Source organism: Gopherus evgoodei, chromosome 1, assembly GCF_007399415.2.
Source record: "Gopherus evgoodei ecotype Sinaloan lineage chromosome 1, rGopEvg1_v1.p, whole genome shotgun sequence".
In the NCBI taxonomy this organism is placed as follows: Eukaryota; Metazoa; Chordata; order Testudines; family Testudinidae; genus Gopherus; species Gopherus evgoodei.
This window is the reverse complement of record NC_044322.1, coordinates 345,565,790-345,588,222: the sequence shown is the minus strand read 5'-3', so window position 1 is coordinate 345,588,222 and position 22,433 is coordinate 345,565,790. Positions and strand designations below refer to the sequence as shown.

Here is a 22,433-nt window from a genome sequence, read left to right as displayed (position 1 = left end):
TACATATCTATCACAACATGCATCAAATACTGCAAAAACAAATGTGAGTGAAACCAGAAAATCACTACACTTTGAATAAACTTCCACAAGCAAAAACACCCTATCACTCAAGGGCGAACAATTTTCACAAAACAATCATTCCATATCTGATCTCTGTCCTCATCCTCACAGGAAACCTGCACAACACCTTCAAAAGATGTGCCTGGGAACTTAAATTCATAACTTTGCCAGACACTAAAATCATGGACTCCATAGATACTGGTTTTATGTCTAATTGCAACAGTCTAAGGCAGTGTTCCCCAATCTTTTCGTCTGGCGAAGGACTGTGGAGGCAGTGGAGCATCCACCGAAATGCCGCCGAATTTCAGTGGCATTTCAGCGGCGCTGCCTCTCAATGTCGCTTGTCGGCAGCAAGCAGCGTCATTGAAAGGTGTCGCCGCCAAAATGCCGCTGGATGCTCCACCACCAGCCAGGACACAGGCGCATTTAGATGCCCCCGTGGGCATGCCCGCAGGCACCGTGCTCAGGACCCCTGGTCTAAGGGCATAGCTACATTACAGAGAGTTTACAGTAGTGCAGCTGCACCAATGAAATAGATCTTCATCAGTTGCTTATCAATTAAAATTTCCTTATATGAATAACTAAAGTTTTGAGTGCTATGAACTTAACAGCATTCTAATCTGCCATGAGTTGGAGGGTGACATATTTGGGTGGGTCATAAGGGAGCAAAGAAGGGAAGCCCCAAACTATACTGCGCTGCCACCTTAGGGATATGACTGGGATATACTAAAGGTCTAAGCACAGAGATCTCCTCTTGCAAACATTAAAAGAGGAATGATTGTCAATTGAGGGTGGGGCTAAGAGGAAGTCAATGAGAGAGTTTGGCTGGAAGCTGGAGCTGCGGAACAGAGCTGGTTCTGGGCTTCCAATTCTATCTGGCTCAGGAATAGAGCCAGGGAATTAATAAAACAATCTTATTTGCTCTAAGAAAACAGGTTGCAAGCAGGGCAGAGAAAATTTTAACTGACACAAACTTGGGGTTTGGTCCTGCTCTGAGCAGGGGGTTGGACTAGATGACCTCCTGAGGTTCCTTCCAACCCTGATTTCTATGATTCAGGCAGAGCTCAGCTTTTCAGGCGAAACAACAGAAGTCTGTCACTGCATTAATCGGAAACAAAAGGACATGACATTCCAAAACAAAACTAAGTTACAGTTAAGTTTGCAAAGCACCACTGTGACGTATCAATGAACACATCTGTGTTAAAAGCCAACCTATACACATTAAAAATTATGGAAATAGGCTAAACACCCTATGCACATACAGACCACTGAATAGAAACATTCTCAATCACCAGCATCCAAATTACCTTAACTCTGCCCTTACAAGGTGTTGTTTGTTTGTTTGTTTTTTAAACAGGGAAAGGGTTAAGGTTATGTAGATGTTAGTGACTAAGCCCTGGTCTACAATAGGAAATCTGGTCAGCATCACTTTCGCTTGGGGAGTGAAAAATCCACACTCCTGAATGCCACAATTAAACCCACCTAACCCTAGGTGTAGATAGCGCCAGGGCAACAGGAGACTTCTACTGTTAACCTAGCTACCACCTCTTGGAGAGATGGACTACCTATCCTGACAGGAGAAGACCTTCTGTCAGCATAGGCAGAATCTTCGCTGCAGCATTTTAAGCATAGACATGCCCTGAGTTTTTATGTTTTGTTTTTTTTCCCCCTAAATCATTGATTTTTATTCACCCTGGTATTAAAACAAACTATTTTTTTAATTTAAAATTGGATTTTTTTTTATAAAAAAGCTTTTTCCTCAAAAAGCAATCTGAAGAGAGTTTTAATTAAGATTCATTATAGCTCAAAGACATCTCATCATGGAATAGGGATTATAAATTCTAATTCTATAGTATGAGATATATTCATGTCATGTTTAAGGAAAGTTTTGTAAATGAGTTCCAATAGTTTACGGATTAGGGACCCAATTTTATGGGGTTCCAGGGGCTTCTGTGTAGATTATTTAGGTTAATCTTTCTATCTATCCAATGGGACTCAATGCTCAGTCTAGAGGATACCATCAGAGATGCTTAGTTTTGCAGTTTTCAAACTGTAGATTTGTGTCTCCAGAGATAACATGCTTGTTAACAGCAAAAATGTTTTTAAATAAATAATATATAGAGGTGAGAAACAACAGACCTCAACCCTATTGTCCCTCTGCAAATTTGTGTACACAGAGTCAATCCCTTACCACTCTCTAAAAGTGCAAAGTTTCAAAAAAGTTCAATGAATAGAAGATTGTTGGGGCTGGAATAGATCTGGACACGTAGAAGAAGTCTGGAGATAAATGTGAGAAGGGAGGGACAGGCAGTAGAAACAAAAGTGAAACTTTTCAAGCAGCATATTCCAGAAGTCTTGAGGTCTGTCTGAGTGTAGCCTTCATTGATTTGAGATCTACCATATCATTCTCTCACTAGAAGGGAAAACCTATAATGGCAGCATGCCATAAGAGACACCCAGTTTGGGAATATTTTAATAAAATTCCTCTACCTGTGGGTAAGACAGGCATGCGTGCAAAATGCAAACAGTGCCACAAAGAAATGCAAGGCCTGGTTGCCAGAATTAAAGAACATCATGAGAAGTGTTCCTTCTCAGAAGGAAGCTGTGTTGAAGATGATGAAAGGAACATGTGCAAACATGCAGGATCTTCAGGTTGGTGAACTTTTTATTTCCATACTTCTTTCTTAAGGACTTCTTGTCTTCCTTCTGGACTATTCTTGAATTCTCATGTTTGAGTAAAAAATATAGTTGTTAACTCTATCGTACTATCATTTTAGTTGCAGTTTGATAAAAAATAAATAGCTGAGATAGGCAGATCTTTCTTTTACAATTTCACCTTTAAAGTAGTATTGAGTGTCAGTGAATGCAAGGAGTAATACTAAATGAGCAGTCTGGTAATAATAATTGAGTAACTGCACTGACTTATTTTGTTTAGGAGAATCTATCCTCAACATACAGGATTTTGAAACCTATCCACCTTCAATATCACCATTTTCTATAGTTTCAGAGTTATCTGCCAATGACAGTGTTTCAGTCACATCATGTATGTCACATAGCCACAGTATATCTGTAGCAAAAAGAAAAAAAAATCATCATCATCCAGATGATGATTGATAAGTTTGTGATAAGAACCAGCAGATTACAAAAAGAGGTAACTGATGAAAAAATTGCCCAGTTTATTTATGCAACAAACTCTTCTTTCCCTATGACTGAGAACCCATATTTCATTAACACGGTTCAGTCATTAAGACCAGGATACAGTCCACCCAGCAGAGCAGATGTCGCAGGGAAATTGCTGGATAAAGTGTATGAAAGAGAAATTGAGCAGTGTGCAAGATGTCTAGAGAGTGAAATTGTTAACCTGAGTCTTGATGGGTGCAGCAATGTCCACAATGATCCTGCTGTATGTGCTTGTCTGATAACAGAAGGGAATATCTTCCTTACAGAAACAATGGATACATCAGGAAATGCACACACAGCAGAATATTTACAAGAAGTAGCAGTAAAAGCTATAACAAACTGTGAAAAAAAATTCAAATGTCTAGTATGCAGCTTGGTCACAGCGAATGCTTTAAATGTATCCAAGACGAGAAGAAATTATTTAGAGTCCTAAGCTAATAACATATGGTTGCAGTGCTCAGTTGATGCACCTCCTAGCCAAAGACTTCAGTGTTCCAGAAATAAAGGCTAATATTGTTGAAATTGCAAAATACTTCCATAACAACCACTTTGCAGCAACTGCTCTGAAAAAAGTGGGAGGAACCAAGCTAACTCTCCCACAAGATGTGCGATGGAATTCAGTAGTGGACTATTTTGAGCACTGTATCAAGACCGGGCCTAATCTGAAGACAGTTTGTGAACAAAATCGTGGAAAAATAGATGGCACTGTCACAGCCAAAGTTCTCAGCATTGGGCTTAAGAGAAATGTGGAACACATGCTGAGCACCCTGAAGCCTATTTCTGTAGCTTTAAACAAAATGCAGGGAAATAGCTGTTTTATTGCTGACAGTGTTGAAATTTGGAACAAACAGAGTGAGATCTTAAAAAGAGAAATAGGCAATGACAGAGTTAATTTACAAGCATTAAAAATAAAAAAAATAAAATGGACAAGCATTATGTCCAGCTCATTTTCTTACAAATAGTCTCAATACTCGGTACCAAGGTCAAACCTTAACTGTTGAAAAGGAGGAGTTGGCTATGACATGGACATCCAGCAATCATCCCTCCATAATGCCAACTATAATAAACTTCAGCGCTAAGAGTGAACCATTCAAAAACTATATGTTTGCTGATGTTTTAAAGAAAGTCACACCAGTGAACTGGTGAAAGTCACTTAAGCACTTGGATTCAGAGACTGTTGAAGTGATAATCTTACTTTTAAAAGCAGTAACTTCTGTCGGTGTAGAACTAATATTTTCTTCCTTTGGACCAGGGGTGGCCAACTTGAGCCTGAGAAGGAGCCAGAATTTACCAATGTATATTGGTAAAGAACCACAGTAATACATCAGCAGTCCTCGATTAGCTCCCGCCTCCCACCCACTGGCAGCCCCACCAATCAGTGCCTCCCCCTCACCACTCGATCAGCTGTTTTGTGGTGTGCAGGAGGCTCTGTGGGGAAAGGGGAGGAGCGAGGGCATGGTAGTCTCAGAGGAGGGGATGAGAAGGGGTGGAGTGGGGAGCAGGGCGTGTGGCAGAGCCAGTGGTTGAGCAGTGAGCACCCCCCAGCACATCGGAAAGTTGGCGCCTGTAGCTCAAGCCAAGGAGTCAGTGCCTATACAAGGAGCCGCATATTAACTTCTAAAGAGCCGCATGTGGCTCCGGAGTCACAGGATGGCCACCCCTGCCTTGGACTAAGTCATTCCAAATTGAGAAATCTTTTGGGATCTGAAAAAGCAGGAAAGCTTGTTTTTCTTTTTCAGATTATGAACAAACAGGAAAATGAAGGTGAAGACAACTGAGTAAGCTGAAGAAGCCAATATTTTAAGTTTCTCATGTTGACCTGGCTGACAGTCTATTTCATTTTTTTTTAATATTTCATTTAACTATTTTAGTTAAACAATTTTAAACAAAAACAAACTTGATTTTAAAAAACTAGAATGTTTAAATTAAAAAAATAATATGCTTGTTTTGTTAAAATATGATGTTTGCTGTTGAAGAAAAAAATCCAGAATACATAATGTCATTGTTTTAGTTAACTAAAACAATTTAAATATCTGTTTGGTTATTTCATTTACCAAAGGTAATTGAAGTGCAGATATTTATGAAGTCATTGGGAGGTGAACTATCTCCAATTCAATAGGTTAATAATTAATATTTGGAGGATTTTCTTGCCATTTTGTATTAATAGGAGATCACCACAAACAATCATTCATTTTCTGATATAGCTGTAAAACGAATCCTAAAAGTTTTCAAAATAAATCACTTTAAAAACGTATAGTGTGTGCCTTCTAAAAACGAAACCTACATATACCTCTGAGGCGTGAAGAATATGTATTAAGGTTATAACAACCAACAAGAATGTACTTTTATGTAGAAATCCATGATTGATAGAGTCTTCCCGACTAGTGATTTAAATCAAATCCACCCTGTTTAACACATTGATGTTCTTAATGTTACGTCTTCTCTTGAACTGCTCTTACCTTTTTTTGGTTTTGGAATTTGCAAATTACTTGAAATGCAATCATTTGAGAGAAGCTTGAAGGACTTAAGAAAAAAGTTGTCTACATAGTACCTACAGACTACAGAAAATAAAACAATACAGTAACTCCCCCAGGAAGTAATGAAGCATGAAATAAATATCAGAACATCACTGTTAGAAGCCACAAGAATAACATGACAGAATTTGAAGTGACAATGACACTGATTTGTTGGACAGAAAATCTGAGATAATTCAAGATCTAGAAATCAGCCAGTGTTCAGATATTACATAGAAACAGAAACCATGTGTATGCCAAACTTTAAATGCACTCTCACTTTTGGTAAGCACTCTGGAAAACTAAGGAATTAATGCTGCTTTATTTCTTCCTTGATAGGTCTTTGTTGCTCAAGACAAATCCTTAGAGTCAGTCTCTCACAACAATAACTCATTTAGCTGATTACAAAGAATACGTACTACTTAAGGTTACTTGTATTTTATTTATACCCCTATTATCTAGGGCAAGTATGCAACAACTCATTTAAGTATATACAACAGAAGTAGGCAACCTATGGCACAGGCGCCGAAGGCGGCACGCAAGCTGATTTTCAGTGGCACTCACACTGCCCAGGTCCTGACCACCAGTCCAGGGGGCTCTGCATTTTAATTTAATTTTAAATGAAGCGTCTTAATTTTAAAAACCTTATATACTTTACATACAACAATACTTTAGTTATATATTATAGACTTATAGAAAGAGACCTTCTAAAAACATTAAAATGTATTACTGGCATGCGAAACCTTAAATTAGAGTGAATAAATGAAAACTCGGCACACCACTTCTGAAAGGTTACCGACCCCTGATATAGAACATAAAGATTTACCACACACAGGCCTCTGTTAGTTTGTTTTGGTTTGTTTAAAGTAGTCACAATGAACTTGAATACCTATATTATTATTTTACGTAGATTCATCAGGCCTGAAGCAAGCAAGAAAAAGTAAGAGAAGGTAATTCAGGATTTTTCATTTAGACAATTTTTTTACAAGAGTATGTTATAAGTAGTCCAATGTTTCACAAGAAAATTGGAATTTAAAAATAACCCTATGAATAGCATTCGCCCTCCATAATTTCCACTTTTATCAAACTTTAAAAGACAAACCTTTAAACCTGTATTTACCTCTGGATTCCTGACCTGAAATTTAAGTTAAATTTAACAGGATATCTTCAGATCATCCCCAATTCTTTCCATATTAAGACTTAAACACATCCACACATCACTATGTCAAATAAAGTGCTTACCCATCAGTTTCAAAAGAACATTCCAAATATAAAATGATGCATTTTGTCTTCCTACGTCTACTGACACTCTAAGGGCTTGTCTACATCACAAAGTTGCAGCGCTGGTGAGGGGGTTACAGCGCTGCAACTTAGGAGGTATACACATCTGCAGGGCATCACCAGCGCTGCAACTCCCTGTTTGCAGCGCTGGCCATACTCCCGTTTTGTCTCGGGTGTAGAGGATCCAGCGCTGGTGATCCAGCGCTGGTAATCAAGTGTAGACACTTACCAGCGCTTTTCTTGACCTCCGTGGAATAAGCAGGTATCCCAGCATACCTGAGGAAGCGTCTGGTAATCAAGCAGGTCTCCTTCCCCGGTTTGCAGGGGGGTTCGGGGAACGCGAGAGCAAACCGCGGCGAAGCTGGTTTCCTTCCCCGGTTTGCTCTCGCGTTCCCCGAACCCCCGTGCAAGCAGGTCTCCTTCCCTGCGGTTTGCAGGGGGGTTCGGGGAACGTGAGAGCAAACCGCGGCGAAGCTGGTCTCCTTCCCCGGTTTGCTCTCGCGTTCCCCGAACCCCCGTGCAAGCAGGTCTCCTTCCCTGCGGTTTGCAGGGGGGTTCGGGGAACGCGAGAGCAAACCGCGGCGAAGCTGGTCTACTTCCCCGGTTTTCTCTCGCGTTCCCCGAATTCCCAAGCAAGCAGGTATACTTCCCTGCGGTTTGCAGGGGGGTTCGGGGAACGCGAGAGCAAACCGCGGCGAAGCTGGTCTACTTCCCCGGTTTGCTCTCGCGTTCCCCGAACCCCCCTTGAAGCCGCCCAACTGCGCTGCAGTGTGGCCACATCTAACACCACTTGCAGCGCTGGTTGCTGTAAGTGTGGCCACTCTGCAGCGCTGGCCCTATACAGCTGTACTAATACAGCTGTAACAACCAGCGCTGCAAAATTGTAGCTGTAGACATACCCTAAAAGCAGAATGTAGCAAATTACCCAAGGGCCAAATCCTGGACCCAAAACACAGCCCAAACAAACAGACCATGCGCTGGGGAGAAGTGGTTTCCAGGGTTTCAAGTTTTTTCCAATATGTTCACCATATCTTAACAGAGACTGACTAGTCCGCCACTTTCCCTCCCATTTGCAATTGCAAAGATCACCTCACTTCCCCCTTGGCACCTACATCAAATAAAATCTCTGAACATAGTAATTGTTTATATATGAAATATTAACATTATAATAGCACTCACCAGACCATTATGTTGGGTGCTGTGCAAATATATATTAAAAAAAACACTCTGGCCCTAAAGAACATAGTGTTCTATGCTCTGATCTTGCTCAGTTTCACATGTTAGCAACTTGGCAAATATAAGCAGTCCTGCTGAAGCAGATTACAACAAACATGCAAGTGGCTTTAAGAAATTAAAAGGAAATAGAAGGGCAGACAAGGACAGGAATGCACATCTAAAGCTAGCCATATGACAAACCAAACTCCAAGCCAGAGGTAATTTTTGTATTTTAAACAAGGAATATTCATATCATCAGTATTTCCTACTGACCACCAGTCCAGTTATTGGCTGTCAGAAAGTATAATGTTCTATGTAACTGCAAGTCTACCTCTGCTCCAGAACCTCACTGTTCAATAGCTGACCTCTGCTGAATACAAGGAGTGCCTAGATTTCTGCTGTGATACATCCAGAACAAATTCACTCCATAGCTCTTCACTTCCCATCTCTGGAGAAGAGAATATTAAGACTCACTAAGCAGGAGGTCTCAGGATCAGCATCAGTGGTTCATGAACCAGTACACCGCTACCTCGATATAACGCCACCCGATATAACACGAATTTGGATATAACGCGGTAAAGCACTGCTCCGGGGGGGCGAGGCTGCACACCATGGTGGATCAAAGCAAGTTCAATATAATACAGTTTCACCTATAATGCGATAAGATTTTTTGGCTCTCAATGACATCTTTATATCGAGGTAGAGGTGTACTATTTTGCAGAGAAGGCCACCTGGTAACAAGTCTGTGATTGAGCAAAAACACCAAATGTCAAGCATATTGCATAAAGGTGTATAGAAACAAAACCTCTTTCAGATGAACTTTCTGCTGGACTGGAGTCATCATCTCTTATATGACGTCCCTTCCATTCCCCTGACACTCAACGTATGTCTACACAGCAATTAAATACCCGTGATTGGCCTGGGTCAGATGACTCTGGCTTCCTGGGGTTTGGGCTGTGGGACTAAAAATTGCTGTGCAAATGTTTGGGCTTGAACTGGAGCCCAAGCTCTGGGACCCCACGAGAGTGGGTCAGCTGACCCAGGCAAAACCACAGCCATGACATAGGTCTTTTATTCCAGGATAAATGTATGGTCAGAGTCGTAAGAATGTCAGAACAAACTTAACAGCCTCACTGTGGCCTCATCTGCACTGGTATGCAGATGTCCTGCAGGTGGCCAGAGAGCCACCATATCCACTGCTTTTGTTCCCAGATCTCCTGTCTCAACAGAAAAGGCGGATTCTGCATCCCAGCCTAGACACACTCCAGTCTGCAGTGTTGAGGATAATATGCTGACTAATGTTGACCATGTCTGCTCTCAGAGGCAGAAACCTCTCAAGCCATCATCTTACAATCCAGGAAGCATTCCACCCTAAAATATTGTCTGTCCCCTCCGCCCCTCAAAAAGGAAACGGTTTACCGTCTGTGCCACTGGTAAAGGACTTGCTCCACCTCGAGCTGGGGTCTCTGCAGTCCTAGAGTACTTTCTACAACTGAAGTCTGAAGGCATAACCTTCCTAAAGGTCTATATAGCAGCAATATCTGCTCATGACGATTATGTTAAGGACAAACCAATCTTCTCTCATCCTACAATCTTCATATTCCTTAATGGCTGTCCTATCAAAACTGATGAGTCTCTCATTATAAGCCCCTGGAACAAACCTCTCTAACATCAAAATAGCATGCTCATACCAATTACATTTTCTAGGAGTGTGAGTGAGTTAGTACTTTGTAGCCCATTCCACTTTACACTGTGGTTCCTAGGAGACCCCATCCAAGCTTCACACCTCAAATGGATTCAGATTTCCACCTCTCTCAATATATTTCCCTCCCCATGTTCTTACCCAGATTCCATTCCCACTCAGGAAGCTCATCTCCTTTTCCTAGATGTAAAGAGGTTCTCTGTTTTTACCTGGGGAAAAAAAATCTGTAGAAAATCAAATAGATGGTTTATAGAATATGGGGAGAGATGTCAGGGATAATCCATTATGAAAGAAGTTCTTACTGGATTAGATATATAGAATAGGGGTCCCCAACATGGTGCCCTCAGGGGCCATGGTGTCTAAGTGTGCCCATGTACTGGCCGGATGAGCATCCGCCGAAATGCCACCGAGAAGCTCCGTCATCCAGAGGCATTGCCACTGAAATGCCAACGATTTTTGGTGGTATTCTGGCGGCGACACCTCTGGATGACGCTACTTGTCGGCGGCATTTCGGCAGCGATGCCTATTGACGTTGTTGCTTGGCAGAATTTCAGCAGATGCTCGTCCGCCACCACGGTCCTCCGTGGCTCGTCGTCTGGCACCTGCCAGACAAAAAAGGCTGGGGACCACTGGTATAGAACATTACCAGTAGATTTTATTTTTAAAACCTGTAATCCATGGTTTAAACCTCACCGAGAGCTCCCACATTATCAGTGGCATCTCTAAGGCAGGTTCCTCTGGAGGAGATAAGCAAAGCAGAAACTTGGAGTTCAGTTCACTGTTTCACCAGATGCTTGGTGCTCCTTGGATTTAGCATGGCACTACAATGACCTGTTTAGCAGAACGGTGCTATTGTCCGTATTTAGATAAAAACTCCTTGTCCACCATCATCTTGGTGGAGTACCGCTTATGGGAAAAGGCCCTCAAAGAAGAAAAGTCACTTATTAATAGTTGCTCAAAGAAGGGCTGTGTGTATTCACCATATTGGCCCACCTTCACCTCTACTTTAAAGTTCTACATATCACCACAATTTGGCAGTCAGGGAGAAGGAACACTAAGGTGATTGTGGTGTACTCCCTTAGATAGAATAGCAATAACATCACCCTCACAAAAGATCCCTCAAGAGCCCTTCAACTGACATGGCTTTTCAAGGCAGTTCCATAGCCTGGTATCTAGGGAGCCACATCCTACAAGTGGGACTACACTGAGGCCCTGGAAGAAGAAAGCCGAGCTTGCTCTAGTGCACTGCTTTACATCAGAGCAGTGCATCAACACTGAACGTGTTGCACTGGCATAGTACCAGCAGTACAAAAATCCCTAATGTAGCCAAACCTTTAATCTTTAACCTTCTTGAATGAAGAGCCTAGGTACGGGCCTAAAATTCAAACCAATGTTCCAAAGCAAACCATTAAGGAACTCTGATATAGGGCCCCATTTTCAAAACTCAAGTTCTAAGTTATATATGCAAAATGTGTTTGCACATGCAAATGTATGTTTCATATATATATTACCTAAAAGAATGTTTGTGATAAATTATACACACATCACAAAAAAACATTGATCGTAATTATTTTCCCAATTTATTTTTAAACAGGTGAAATATAAAATATTTAATTGCTTGACAGAGCTTTAATATACAGCAAAGATTCAAATTACTCGAGCACAGGTTCATGTCCTCCCAAAGTTTCAAATAATTTGTTCTATCAGTCTTCCCCTGCTTCAGCAGAGGAGTGGTTCTCCTATAAAAACAGGGCCATATCCCTACCCCCCCCTTCACTATGGCTAACCAGTTGGCTTCATTAAGGCTTCAACACATTAAAATTTATGTTTGTAGTGTGCAAAAAGCAGCAGGCACCCCCAAGTGTGAAAATTTTGGTTTAAATCTATAAAGGTAATTACCTTAATAGAAGTGACTTGCGGGTTTTCTGAGGATATTATTAAGGCTAAATCTAGTCTGACACACCCACAAAAGCAAAAAAGCCACTAAACAGCACAGAAAGACAAAATTCAACTATTGCAGAATCCAGGGCAGAAGCAAAATGCCAACCGCTACTAACAAGGTCTGAAGTGTTAAATCATATTAGTTGGGAATCCCAGGCAATGACATTAAGAGCTTTAGTAGCAAATAATGATTTTGCTATGAGTTTACTGGATTTGTCAGGGATCAGGAAGTGAACCACCATACAGCTGAGAAATCCACTTCCAAGACAAATATATAATGTCAGGGAATAAAGAGGACACTGGTCCAAGCTTTGGGACTTTATATTCAGTCCATCACTAGTTGCAAGAAAGCAATGGTGAATTCATCAGTGACTATCAGCATAAGACATCTCATTAACCATTAAACTACAAATGTCTAATCTTACTGACTTGTTTATATCCAGCTTCTCACTACTGTCAGACTTTTCTAGTACTAGCAGATCCTAAGTTCAGACCTTAAAACTTCATATATCATTCAGTTACTATCTTGCTATCAGTCACAGAAATTTCATATATAATTTTAATAGCTGCTATCTTAAAAAGTGGTAGAGCTATCTAGACTGTAAACTAAGAAAAAGATACTCTCTTTATTGCATGTTTATGCAGAAATTCACAATAGGACTCTATGTGAACATAAACAATAACATAACTAGAAATTGAAAACCAGAATGAAGCATTCATCTCCAGCAGTTCACAAACTATTTGTTGCTAAAGTCTTGTCATAACTGACATTTGGGGAAATTTAAGATAGGCACTTGCATGATCAGCAAGATTCAGAAGACCAGTTTCTCAACTTTCTAATGCTAGATGTTTCTGGGTTCCAATTTTCCTAATGTGGATGCAGATTGAGATGTAGAAATCCTGGGGAGGGGGACGGACAACACGACACGTGGATCATTCAAATGCTTTCAGAATGGCTCACTTCCTCAACACAAGTCCTGCTTTTTGACCAGAGATCAGAAATGTTTCAATCCATGTGTTAATACCTATTTTACTTCCTGTTCTATAAGACAGCAAAACATTTCTACATAAAACTCCTCTATCCTATGACTCAGACCACTTCTGGTGAAAGTATTGCAAGATATAGTGATAGGAAGACTGTTACAACAAAGGCCTCGTCGACATTAGAAAAGTTAAGATCAGTTATTTACTATGGGTAAAGCTCAACCAGTAGTAACAAAAGTGGTTTATGGGTTCCATTTTGCCTAATGCAGGAATCCTAGAAAAGTTATTTCAGTTTCAAAACTGGATTCTCAAATACAAACATCTCAGAACTGTTAAATTTATGAGATGCATCTCATCTGAAACAAGTTTGTAAAGCTCATCATCGTTAAAAGGACCAACAGTTTATTAACAAGGAAGAAAAAGTAGTGAACATTTCAGAAAGCTCCTGCAAGCTCTTATGTAAGTACTTAACTTTACTCATGTGAGCAGCCCCAATGACTCCAGTGGAGTTACTCAGGTGAAAAAAGTTAAGCATGTGCTAAGTGTATGTAGGACAAGGGTCTAAGAATATTCAATTTTAAGTCTACATTTAGCCATTAGATTTCCAATAGTTACATCACACAACGCCATGGAGGTTTAAAACAAAGACAAAAAAATAGACAAACTTTTCTTAATCACCAATTATAAGCACATTTCAACAGTTCCAACATGTAATATCTTCATTACTGCGTACTGCATGCTTCTGTATAGGCAGCCAGTTTAGAGCTGATTGCAGAGATTCTTTTCACTGTTTTTCTGTTGCCTAGTTACTGTAGCTCCTACTAAATATTGAATTAGGTGCCTTTGCTGTTATTCCAGTGAATTGCAATATTTGCTAGTAAAATTCCTTGAAAATATCATCTTTATAAAAGGCAGGTAGCTCACATTTTTCCCATTAACCCCTTATTTTCTTATTGCAATTTCTTATTTTTTTAAGGAAAAAGATTGTACTTGTAGAACGTCAGCATCAACAGATAAGAAATTTCACTTATTTGGAAGTTGCAATGTCCTGTCAGTTACCCCTGAATCTAGGGGAGAAAAGCAATCTGTTTTCCTACCACAGTTAAAGCTGTGGTATGGTTCTGAGAAGCATCTTCTGTTCATTCTTAAGCCTTTGTGATTGTAGAGATGTGGAAGCAGAATCGCAGGATGGTTTTTAGATCATTTTTGTGAGTTGGGAGACACCATGCTGATTGAGATGCTTCTGTCCACCACTTACACAGCACTCAACCTCCGGGAAGCAGCATCTCCAGAGATTTTGCAGATAAATCCACCACCTCCTGGCATCCCACTTTCCATGCCCAGAGCTACATAGCAACTGGGTTTGGGGCAAGAGATAGCAAGCTAGGGAAGGAGAAGACATGGAAATAAGCTGCTTCTTCCTTTTCCTCCCCAGGAAACTTCAAACAACATCCCAACCCCAATCAACGGGTGAGAGGCATTAAATGTCTCTTTGCACCGCAGAGACAAAGAGCTGAGTCCAAATCTTCTTGTGTCAAGAAGACAGATTCCTGAGGCACAAGACTGTTTCAGCATGAAAAAAAAATTTCTCTGTCCCACTAGCCAAATTGCTTGTCCATGCCCTAATTATTTTTCAGCTCAACCATGTCACCCTTATTTGGAGTCATTTCACTGACTTCCGATCTGCCTATGTAATAAATTCAAAATTCTTGTCCTCATTTTCAAGACCTTACATTATTCAACACTTGCCTACATTTCTGACTTGATCTCATTTACTGTTCCCCGCCATCACAAGTGCTTATTCCTGGTCACAGTTCAACACAGGGCCAACTGATATCTTTGGTCATGTTGTAATAAGGTTAGACTAAACAAAGCCTGACAATAAATACTGAAAACTTTCTTGATGACAACATCAGGCCTCCAGGCTATCAATTAAGTTCTCTACACTCTTCTGATGGGAAGCCGTTACACCACTGTGTGCTAAACATTAAGATTGTATACAGTTTTGCCCCAGCTGTGCTGGTCCCAAGAGATTAGAGAGACAAGATGGGTGAAATAACATTAAACCAAGACCTGAAGAAGAGCTCTGTGTAAGCTTGAAATTTGTCTCTCACCAACAGAAGTTGGTTCAATAAAAGATATTATCTGACACACCTTATCACTCCAACAGTAAAATAAAGTAACTCAAATTAAGATTAAAAAAGTTAAGTGTACTACAGTTAACAGCCAACCCAGCTAAACAACAACTTCATATGCTTCTGTCAGACACTTTTTAAAAAAAAAACTCCTATAAAGTTCTGAATATTAAAAAGTTTGGAAAAACATTTGGGTCTACGTTATGCTAGAGACCCAAGTTGCACTGCTGTGAAGTATCCCACGTAGCTGCTCCCTATGCTTATTCACTAAGCTTTTTTTAATTGAAAAAAGTTTTTTGATCAAAATGAATGTCTGTTTTTTCAACCAAAAAGTACATAAGAAAAAACAGTTAGACGCTTTCAATTGTCAGAAACTGAATGTTTTTTACCTCCTGTATGAAAAACAAAATTTCATAGTATTTTTTTTTATTTTGAAGTTTCCTCAAGAAAACAATGGGCATTTGCCAGCTTTATTTACTACAATTTAGTAATAAATTTTACAAAATGTACACCAGAGAGACTGTATACCCTAAAAATCTCTGACTGTTGGAAGATCACCCTTAGAATGTGGGATATTTTGACTCAAAAAGATGAAAAATCAAGAATAAATTACCACAACCTACAGTCTCTCAGGCAGTGGTCCCCAAAGTGCGGGGCATACCCCTTTAGGGCACAGCAAGGCCCGGAGCACCACCCAACCCCACTCCGCTCCCAGACCAGCCCCCAACCACAGCACAGCCCTACTCCCAGTCCCTGCTCTGCTCCTAGCCTCAACTCCATCCCTGGCTTAGTAGCAGCTTCGCTCCCAGCTCCCCAGGGGGTGTATGGACAGATTCCATTACAGGTAAGGGGTGGGGCACAACATAAAAAGTTTGGGGACCACTTTCTAAGGCCTAGCTTTGCTACACTGGCTTTAGCTAAATCAGTTTAACATCACACTTTTAGTTAACCAGTGCAACTTTGTGTTTAGACAACATTTAAACTCAATTGTTATTTAATATTGGGAAGATAAATCAAACCCAATGAGAGACAGTCCACGCGAAAAGTTACCCTAAATCAGTTTAACATCACACCTTTAGTTTAACTGGTATAAGAGCAGAAATTGTACAAGCCCTTAATAAAACATATAATGAAAAAAACTAGAAATACTAACATTTTCAATATGTGTAACACCTAGCATTTGAATATGTGTTAGCACAAGACCTAACAAGAAACACTCAAGTCAGGGTACTAAAATAAAAAATAGTTTTTGTAGACTCTAGAGCATTGGTTCCCAAACTGGGGGGCGTGAAGAAATTCCAAGAGGGGTGTGAGGCTGCCTAGTCCTTGAGCTTCCGGCCGTTGAGGCTAGCCTCTGGCCCCTCCCCTGCAGCCATGCCACCAAGCAGGCAGCACAGCTTGTGCCCACCCACCTCCCAGGCTTTCCAATAAGCCAGTCCTGCTGCTCTGAGCAGCCTGGTAAGGGGGCAGGGAGGGAGAGGTTTGGATAAGGGGCAAGAGGTCCCGGAGGGCAGTCAGGGAACAGGGAGTGGTGGGATGGGGTGGAGGTTCTGGGGAAATGGTCAGGAGACGGAGTGGAGGGGAGGGGGGCTGGATAGGTGTGGAAGTTCCAGGGGGCCTGTCAGGGGGTGGGAGTGCGTGGATGAGGTAGGGCACTCAGGAGACAGGGAGCGGGGGGACTGGATGGGGTGGGGTCCTGGGAGGGGACGATCAGGGGACAAGGAGCGGGGGGGGGGGGGTTGGATGATGGTAAAGGAGAGGTAGAGGGCGTGCGGGTTTCTTGAAAATTAAAAAGGGGGCATGATGCCAAAAAGTTTGGGAACCACTGCTCTAGAGTAATTTTGTCCCTAACCTCTGTTTGCCAGAAGCTAGGTATGGGCGACAGGAGATGGATCACTTGATGATTACCTGATCTGTTAATTCCCTTTGGGGCACCTATCATTGGTCACTGTCAGAAGACAGGATACTGGGCTAGATGGACCTTTGGTCTAACCCAGTATGGCCATTCTTATCTAGCAAGAAAAAACACCAGGAGAAACAAACCAACTTTGGTGCAGGACAGATGGTGAGCCACACAAATAGGTCAAGAGGTATTCCCTGAATGATGGGCCTGTTCATGAAGTCCATAATTATGTAAAACCTTAGTCCAATTATTTTCAATGGGTTCTTCCTGCATAAGAACTTTAGGATCCAGACCCAATAAAAATTAACCTTCTGGTTTTCACAGCCCATTTTAACTGAAGCAAACTTTCAACTCCTGGATTATGCTATTCTCAAAATGTATTGGTATGAGCAGATTAGCTATATACACTGGGACTGCAAGAAAACTGTACAAAAGAATATGTATTTTCCTATATTACAAACCCTGAATTTGTGAAACTTTTAATTAAGGAGAAACAGTTATTTGTGAAATACAAAAGTGAAAATACAATTATCTAAAAATCATGCTTTTTAAAGAGTATGTTCAAAGTGCTTCTGTGGATGTCATGCAAATGTTTGTGCATACTATAACTGTACAAGTTAAAAACTCCACAGGAAATAGAGAAATGCTTAAAAAAATTATTTCAAGTTGGAGCTTGTAAGCCCTACCATAATAATAAAACGATAAGGTTCTATCACCTTCAAGAACAGAAACACTAGTATGTCTACACTTTTAACACTGACCCCACATACACCTCTACCTCGATAAAACACTGTCCTCAGGAGCCAAAAAATCTTACGTGTTATAGGTGAAACCGCGTTATATCGAACTTGCTCTGATCCACTGAAGTGCACAGCCCTGCTTCCCCTCCTCCCCCCAGCACTGCTTTACCGCATTATACCCAAATTTGTGTTATATCGGGTCGCGTTGTATCAAGGTAGAGGTGTACTTTTGACCTTTCATGCAACAAGCAATGGCTGAGGAAGCACTGCACTAACCAAACAGGCCTGACACTGAAAAAAAATTCAGTTGTTTCCTTCATTAAAAAAATGTCAAGTGCATGAATGTAGTTAGTGTAGGACAAAATTTGTTTTTCTCCATACAAGGCTTGTTTCACCTCTACATCTATGCAGGAAAGAACTTAAGTTTCCTGTGCAATAGATATCCAATGTGCCATTTTAGAAGTTAAAAACAGAAAAGAAGAATTGTTTCCTGTGCAAAAAATATCAGAGTAGTATTCTGGCAGTCAACACTTCCTGGGAAAAATCACAAAACTTTTCTTTTTGAAATTACCATCAACTACTAGTGCAGCTCCTGAAAGGCAGAAAAAACATGTGGTTTGTTCAGTCTGAATATGTGAATTAATACATACCTGTTCAGTTTGTACTTTTAAATGTACAATACAAAATACAATAATAGTGTAGTGCAAATCTCACTTCCCTCATTTGTGGGTTAATTTTAAAAGTATCTTCTGCTGGTAACTAAGGATTATGTCACATTTACTTTAGTGATGGGTTTAAAATGCTCACTTCCGATATTCTGAAACGTCTTAAACTTTCTGGTTTACACATCCCCTCATTCCCCAGACATATCTAAGTCTGTTAAAAATATGTCAAAAAACCCCACCCCCAATAATCATGGTAAGGGCTAACAAACTACTGCATTCATACACTTGTGGCAGGAGACAAATACATAGCGATTCATTAAATTACACACCGCGAAAAACCCCAATCACAAAAAGTTATTTAAAAATAGATATTTAAAGTGTTGGCAAAATAAGTGTTCCTCGTGGAAGCAGAGCATTTGGAAAGTAAAAGCAGTACCTTTGCGTATGTCCATTCAATGTTTGGTGTTTCAAAGGGCGGGCGTGAAATGAATGGGCATGTCTACAGGGCGTAAATGTTAAAGTAAATATCGTCCAACCCAAGAGCACTGTCTACAACACTGATCTTTACAGTTTCCATGAATTCTTCCTCTAAGCCAGCAGAGGCCAAGTGCGCCGCTCGGGGGCTCCCTTCCCTATCCCCACGCCCCGAGAACTTATAAGCGGCATGGAGGCCACAAGAACATCCACGGTCCCGTTCGCGAGTGATCATCCTACGGGGCAACATCCTCTCTGGCGCCACACGCCACGTCTCGCCCTCGGCAGCGGGCGCGCAGGAGTGTTACCCAGAACCGTGCCAGGCCCTGGGAGGGAGTTACCGGCTGCCACCAGCGCACAGGCGAAGCAGGGTCGCTGGCCCGAGGAGCCCAGGCCCGGCAGGCACAGACCCGGGCTCCGGCACGGAGCAGCGGACCGGGGGCACTGGGCCCACGGGCCGGGAAGGGCAGCAGCCCCGTCGCTTACCTAGAAGGAGCAGCTTGACCTCCCTGGCCGCCTTCTCGCCATCCTCCCGCAGGTTCCTGTCGATCATCTTACTCCGCTCCACCGCCGCCTTGTCCTCCGCGCTCAGCGTGCAGCCCATCTTGGGGGGCGGTAGGCGGTTACGGATCCCCCCAGAAAACCCCCCGTCTAGGCGCTCAGGTGATGGAGCTCACCCCACACACGCGCAGCGGGGGGACGCGCTACACGGACAAGGCTCAGAGCCGTTTCTCTCCGGGCGTGAAGGGAGCCAACGGTCCCCGAGAGCAGGGACCTGCTGCCTTCCTCCTCCCTCAGCCCAGTGATGCTGCCCAGCCCCGGCTCCCAAGGCGCCGCCTGTCTCGCGCTCTCCTCAACAACGCGCGCGCACATACACACTCCAAACAACACCTCGCGTGGGGGAGCGCGAGCCGCTCGCTCGCGTACAGTCCTTCTCGCTCTAGGTCTGGGGGAAGGCAGTGCGCGTGCGCACGACAGCTCGGATTTAAAAAAGCCTGCGGGGAAATGGTGGGGAATGGAAAAGAAGTGGGTAGGAAACCCGGATGAAAAATGGGGAAGGGGCAAAGCGCCTCTCCCCTCCACTCTGCGTCTGCGTGACGTCACCGGGCCGACAGATTTTAATAAAATATTCTGTTAACAGAGAAAACAGAACAGAAGCGCTGAGGGGGTTTTGAATTTCAACGGTTGCAGTACTGGACGCTACCAGTCTTACTGAAGGGAGGAGTCACCCATTCAAGACTGTACCAACAGGAGCGGGAGAGTCCCCCAGTTGACTGGAGAAAGTAAGCCCCGCCCACCCGTTCAGTGAGGCCATTCCGGCCAGGGGAGCGCATCACTCAACCCCGACCGGACTCCTGGCAGTGGGGGAGGGGTGGAAGAGCCCGGCGGTTGAAAGTCATGAAACTCTTTTGAAAGGGAGCGAGGAGTCGCCAGGAACCGCCCTGTCGCCCCTTGCTGAGAGAAGGGAGGAGCCTGGAGCTCCCCCTTCTCTCCTGTGGGAAGAGCCTGGGCTCCTAACAGGAGGGGATGGGGAGCTTTGACTTCAGCAGCTCTAAGTGGTTATTCTGTCCTGGGGGGGGGGGACAAGTGGGGTGGGCAGCCAATCAGAGGGCCGAAATTCGCTAGCGGGGGTGAAACTACTGCCATGGTGCAAGAAGTCAACTTCTCTCCATGGCAGGAGTTGGGCAGAGGAGTGGCTGGCCGCAGTGCTGACCTGCCCTGCATATGGCTGCTATACCACCCAGCTGGGTTTTACCCAGACAGTTCATTTTGGGGGTTCTGGGTCCAGCTGCCTTTAGGGCTGCCCGGTGCCCAGTTTTGGAACGGAAAGTTTGGTCAAAAAGGGGACCTGGCTGTGTCTGTTCACATGCACTGAATGGACACCAAAAGTCGGGTTACCACGCGTCTGGGGGAGATGCTGGGTCATTAACCCATTCCAGCCCCTGCTCAGCCAGGGCTGCCTTCTAGCTGCAGGCAGGCTCCTTGTCAAGCAGCAAGAGGGACCTCCCGGGGGGCAGAGGGGTGAAGGGATAGCTAGATGATTCAGAGAGTGGAAGGGGAAGAGTCATGAGCAACAGGGACGGGCCTTTGGGGAAAGAGGCAGAACAGGGTTGGGGCCTTGGGTTAGTAGCTATTAGAAAGGTGGCAACCCTAAGCAGTAACTGTGGTTCACGGTCCCTGGACTGCACTCCTCCTGCTTCCTTGCCACCACAGTGCCCTCACCCTGTTGCAGCCATACTGGGCCCACTCTGCCTTTTAGGCCCCTGGGTGCAGGGGAGGGCAGATGGGGTGCAAGAGCATGGGCCCAGCCAACTGAGCTTGCCCAAAAGAACCTGGGTTCCTGCACACAGGGTGTATACGCACCAGAAGCAGAATCGATATGGACAACACTGCTCAAAGAACCACTGTTACTGAAGAAGATGTCACATTCTCTCTTGGGAACAGTGAGCAATATTGTATAGTTAAACATGAGAAACTTCCAATTCCTTCCGATTTTCACACACTAAAAAAATCCCCTCTGTGAAAATGTCCATAACTGACTTCAACTGAAGTGTCTTTGTTTTTTTTAAGTTTGAGTTTATCTGGTATCAAACTATGGTTGAAAAAATTTCATTTGTCAATGAAGAAATTATTCTCCACTAAAATATCTTAAACTGTATGAACATAACATTTCAAACTTGGTATGATTTAAGTCCTCACTCAGCAAAGAAAATAAAGCCAAATTTGAAGAAAAATAGTTTGGTTAACCAGCAGCAGGAAACAGCTGCCTGGGCCAGAAGTCTTAAATCTCAAGTGTATAATTAGCAGAATAAAGGGAAGATGCATCTTTCCTCATCCTCCCTCCTTCACCACAAGAATCTGCTTCCTCGCCTGCTCTTCCCATCCCAATGAGCTCCCACCTCTTCCAGCCACATGTGCTTTCCATGCTCAGTTTTGGTTCTCTTCTGGCACCTTCCCCCAACCACCTTTTTCCCATTAAAAAAATGAACAACTTTTTACTAGCTCTGCTATTTATTAGTGTTATTACATATCAAAATAAACTATGGTCTACTGTGGCTTTTGCACTGCCATGTGGGAGACCTAGTGTCAGTCTCATTTCTCAAACCAGACACTTTTGGGAGCAGCTGCATAATTTACATATTTCCAAGAATGAAGGGGGTGACTAATACTACAACAGTGATCCTTAAAGTAGATTAAAATGGATGGAGGAAGAAAGTATGTAGTGATCCCAGAAATTCTGACTGAGGGCTTGAGGTAGTGGTGTTTGGTAAGTTTTAAGAGACATCCCTAGCTATTTGAATCCAGACGTTGTTGCTGCAGATGACATCTAGGAGAAGGGTCATATTATGATCTATGTACTTTATATATATAGGGTCATATTGTGATCTATGTACTTTATATTGACTTTAACCCATAACTCTTGTTGGTGACCACTCAGCCAAGTAGTCTCACTGAATTTCATGGGAAAACCTATGGAAGTGTTTCCAACATGAGTAATGGTTGCATTATCTAGCCTTATGTAAGTAGGGGAATAGTCCCGCTATTATGGGGAACTTTCCTGGTTTATACACTACCCCAGTGAAGTGGGCTAGTAGAAGGATCTGAGTCCTCACTCCCAATTCCTTTACCCAGAGGCCTG

At 42.7% G+C, this 22,433-nt stretch overlaps 1 protein-coding gene across 1 annotated transcript in view; it reads right to left on the bottom strand.

Annotated features, from left to right (window-relative positions):
• GNAI1 (G protein subunit alpha i1) overlaps nt 1–19,835 on the bottom strand; it is a 59,738-nt gene extending 39,903 nt beyond the window's left edge. Inside the window, exon 1 of the mRNA XM_030559459.1 lies at nt 19,280–19,835. Coding sequence (XP_030415319.1) covers nt 19,280–19,397 — 118 coding nt within the window. The 5' untranslated portion in view covers nt 19,398–19,835. The remainder of the gene's footprint in view (nt 1–19,279) is intronic.
• Between the last annotated feature and the right edge of the window lie 2,598 nt (nt 19,836–22,433).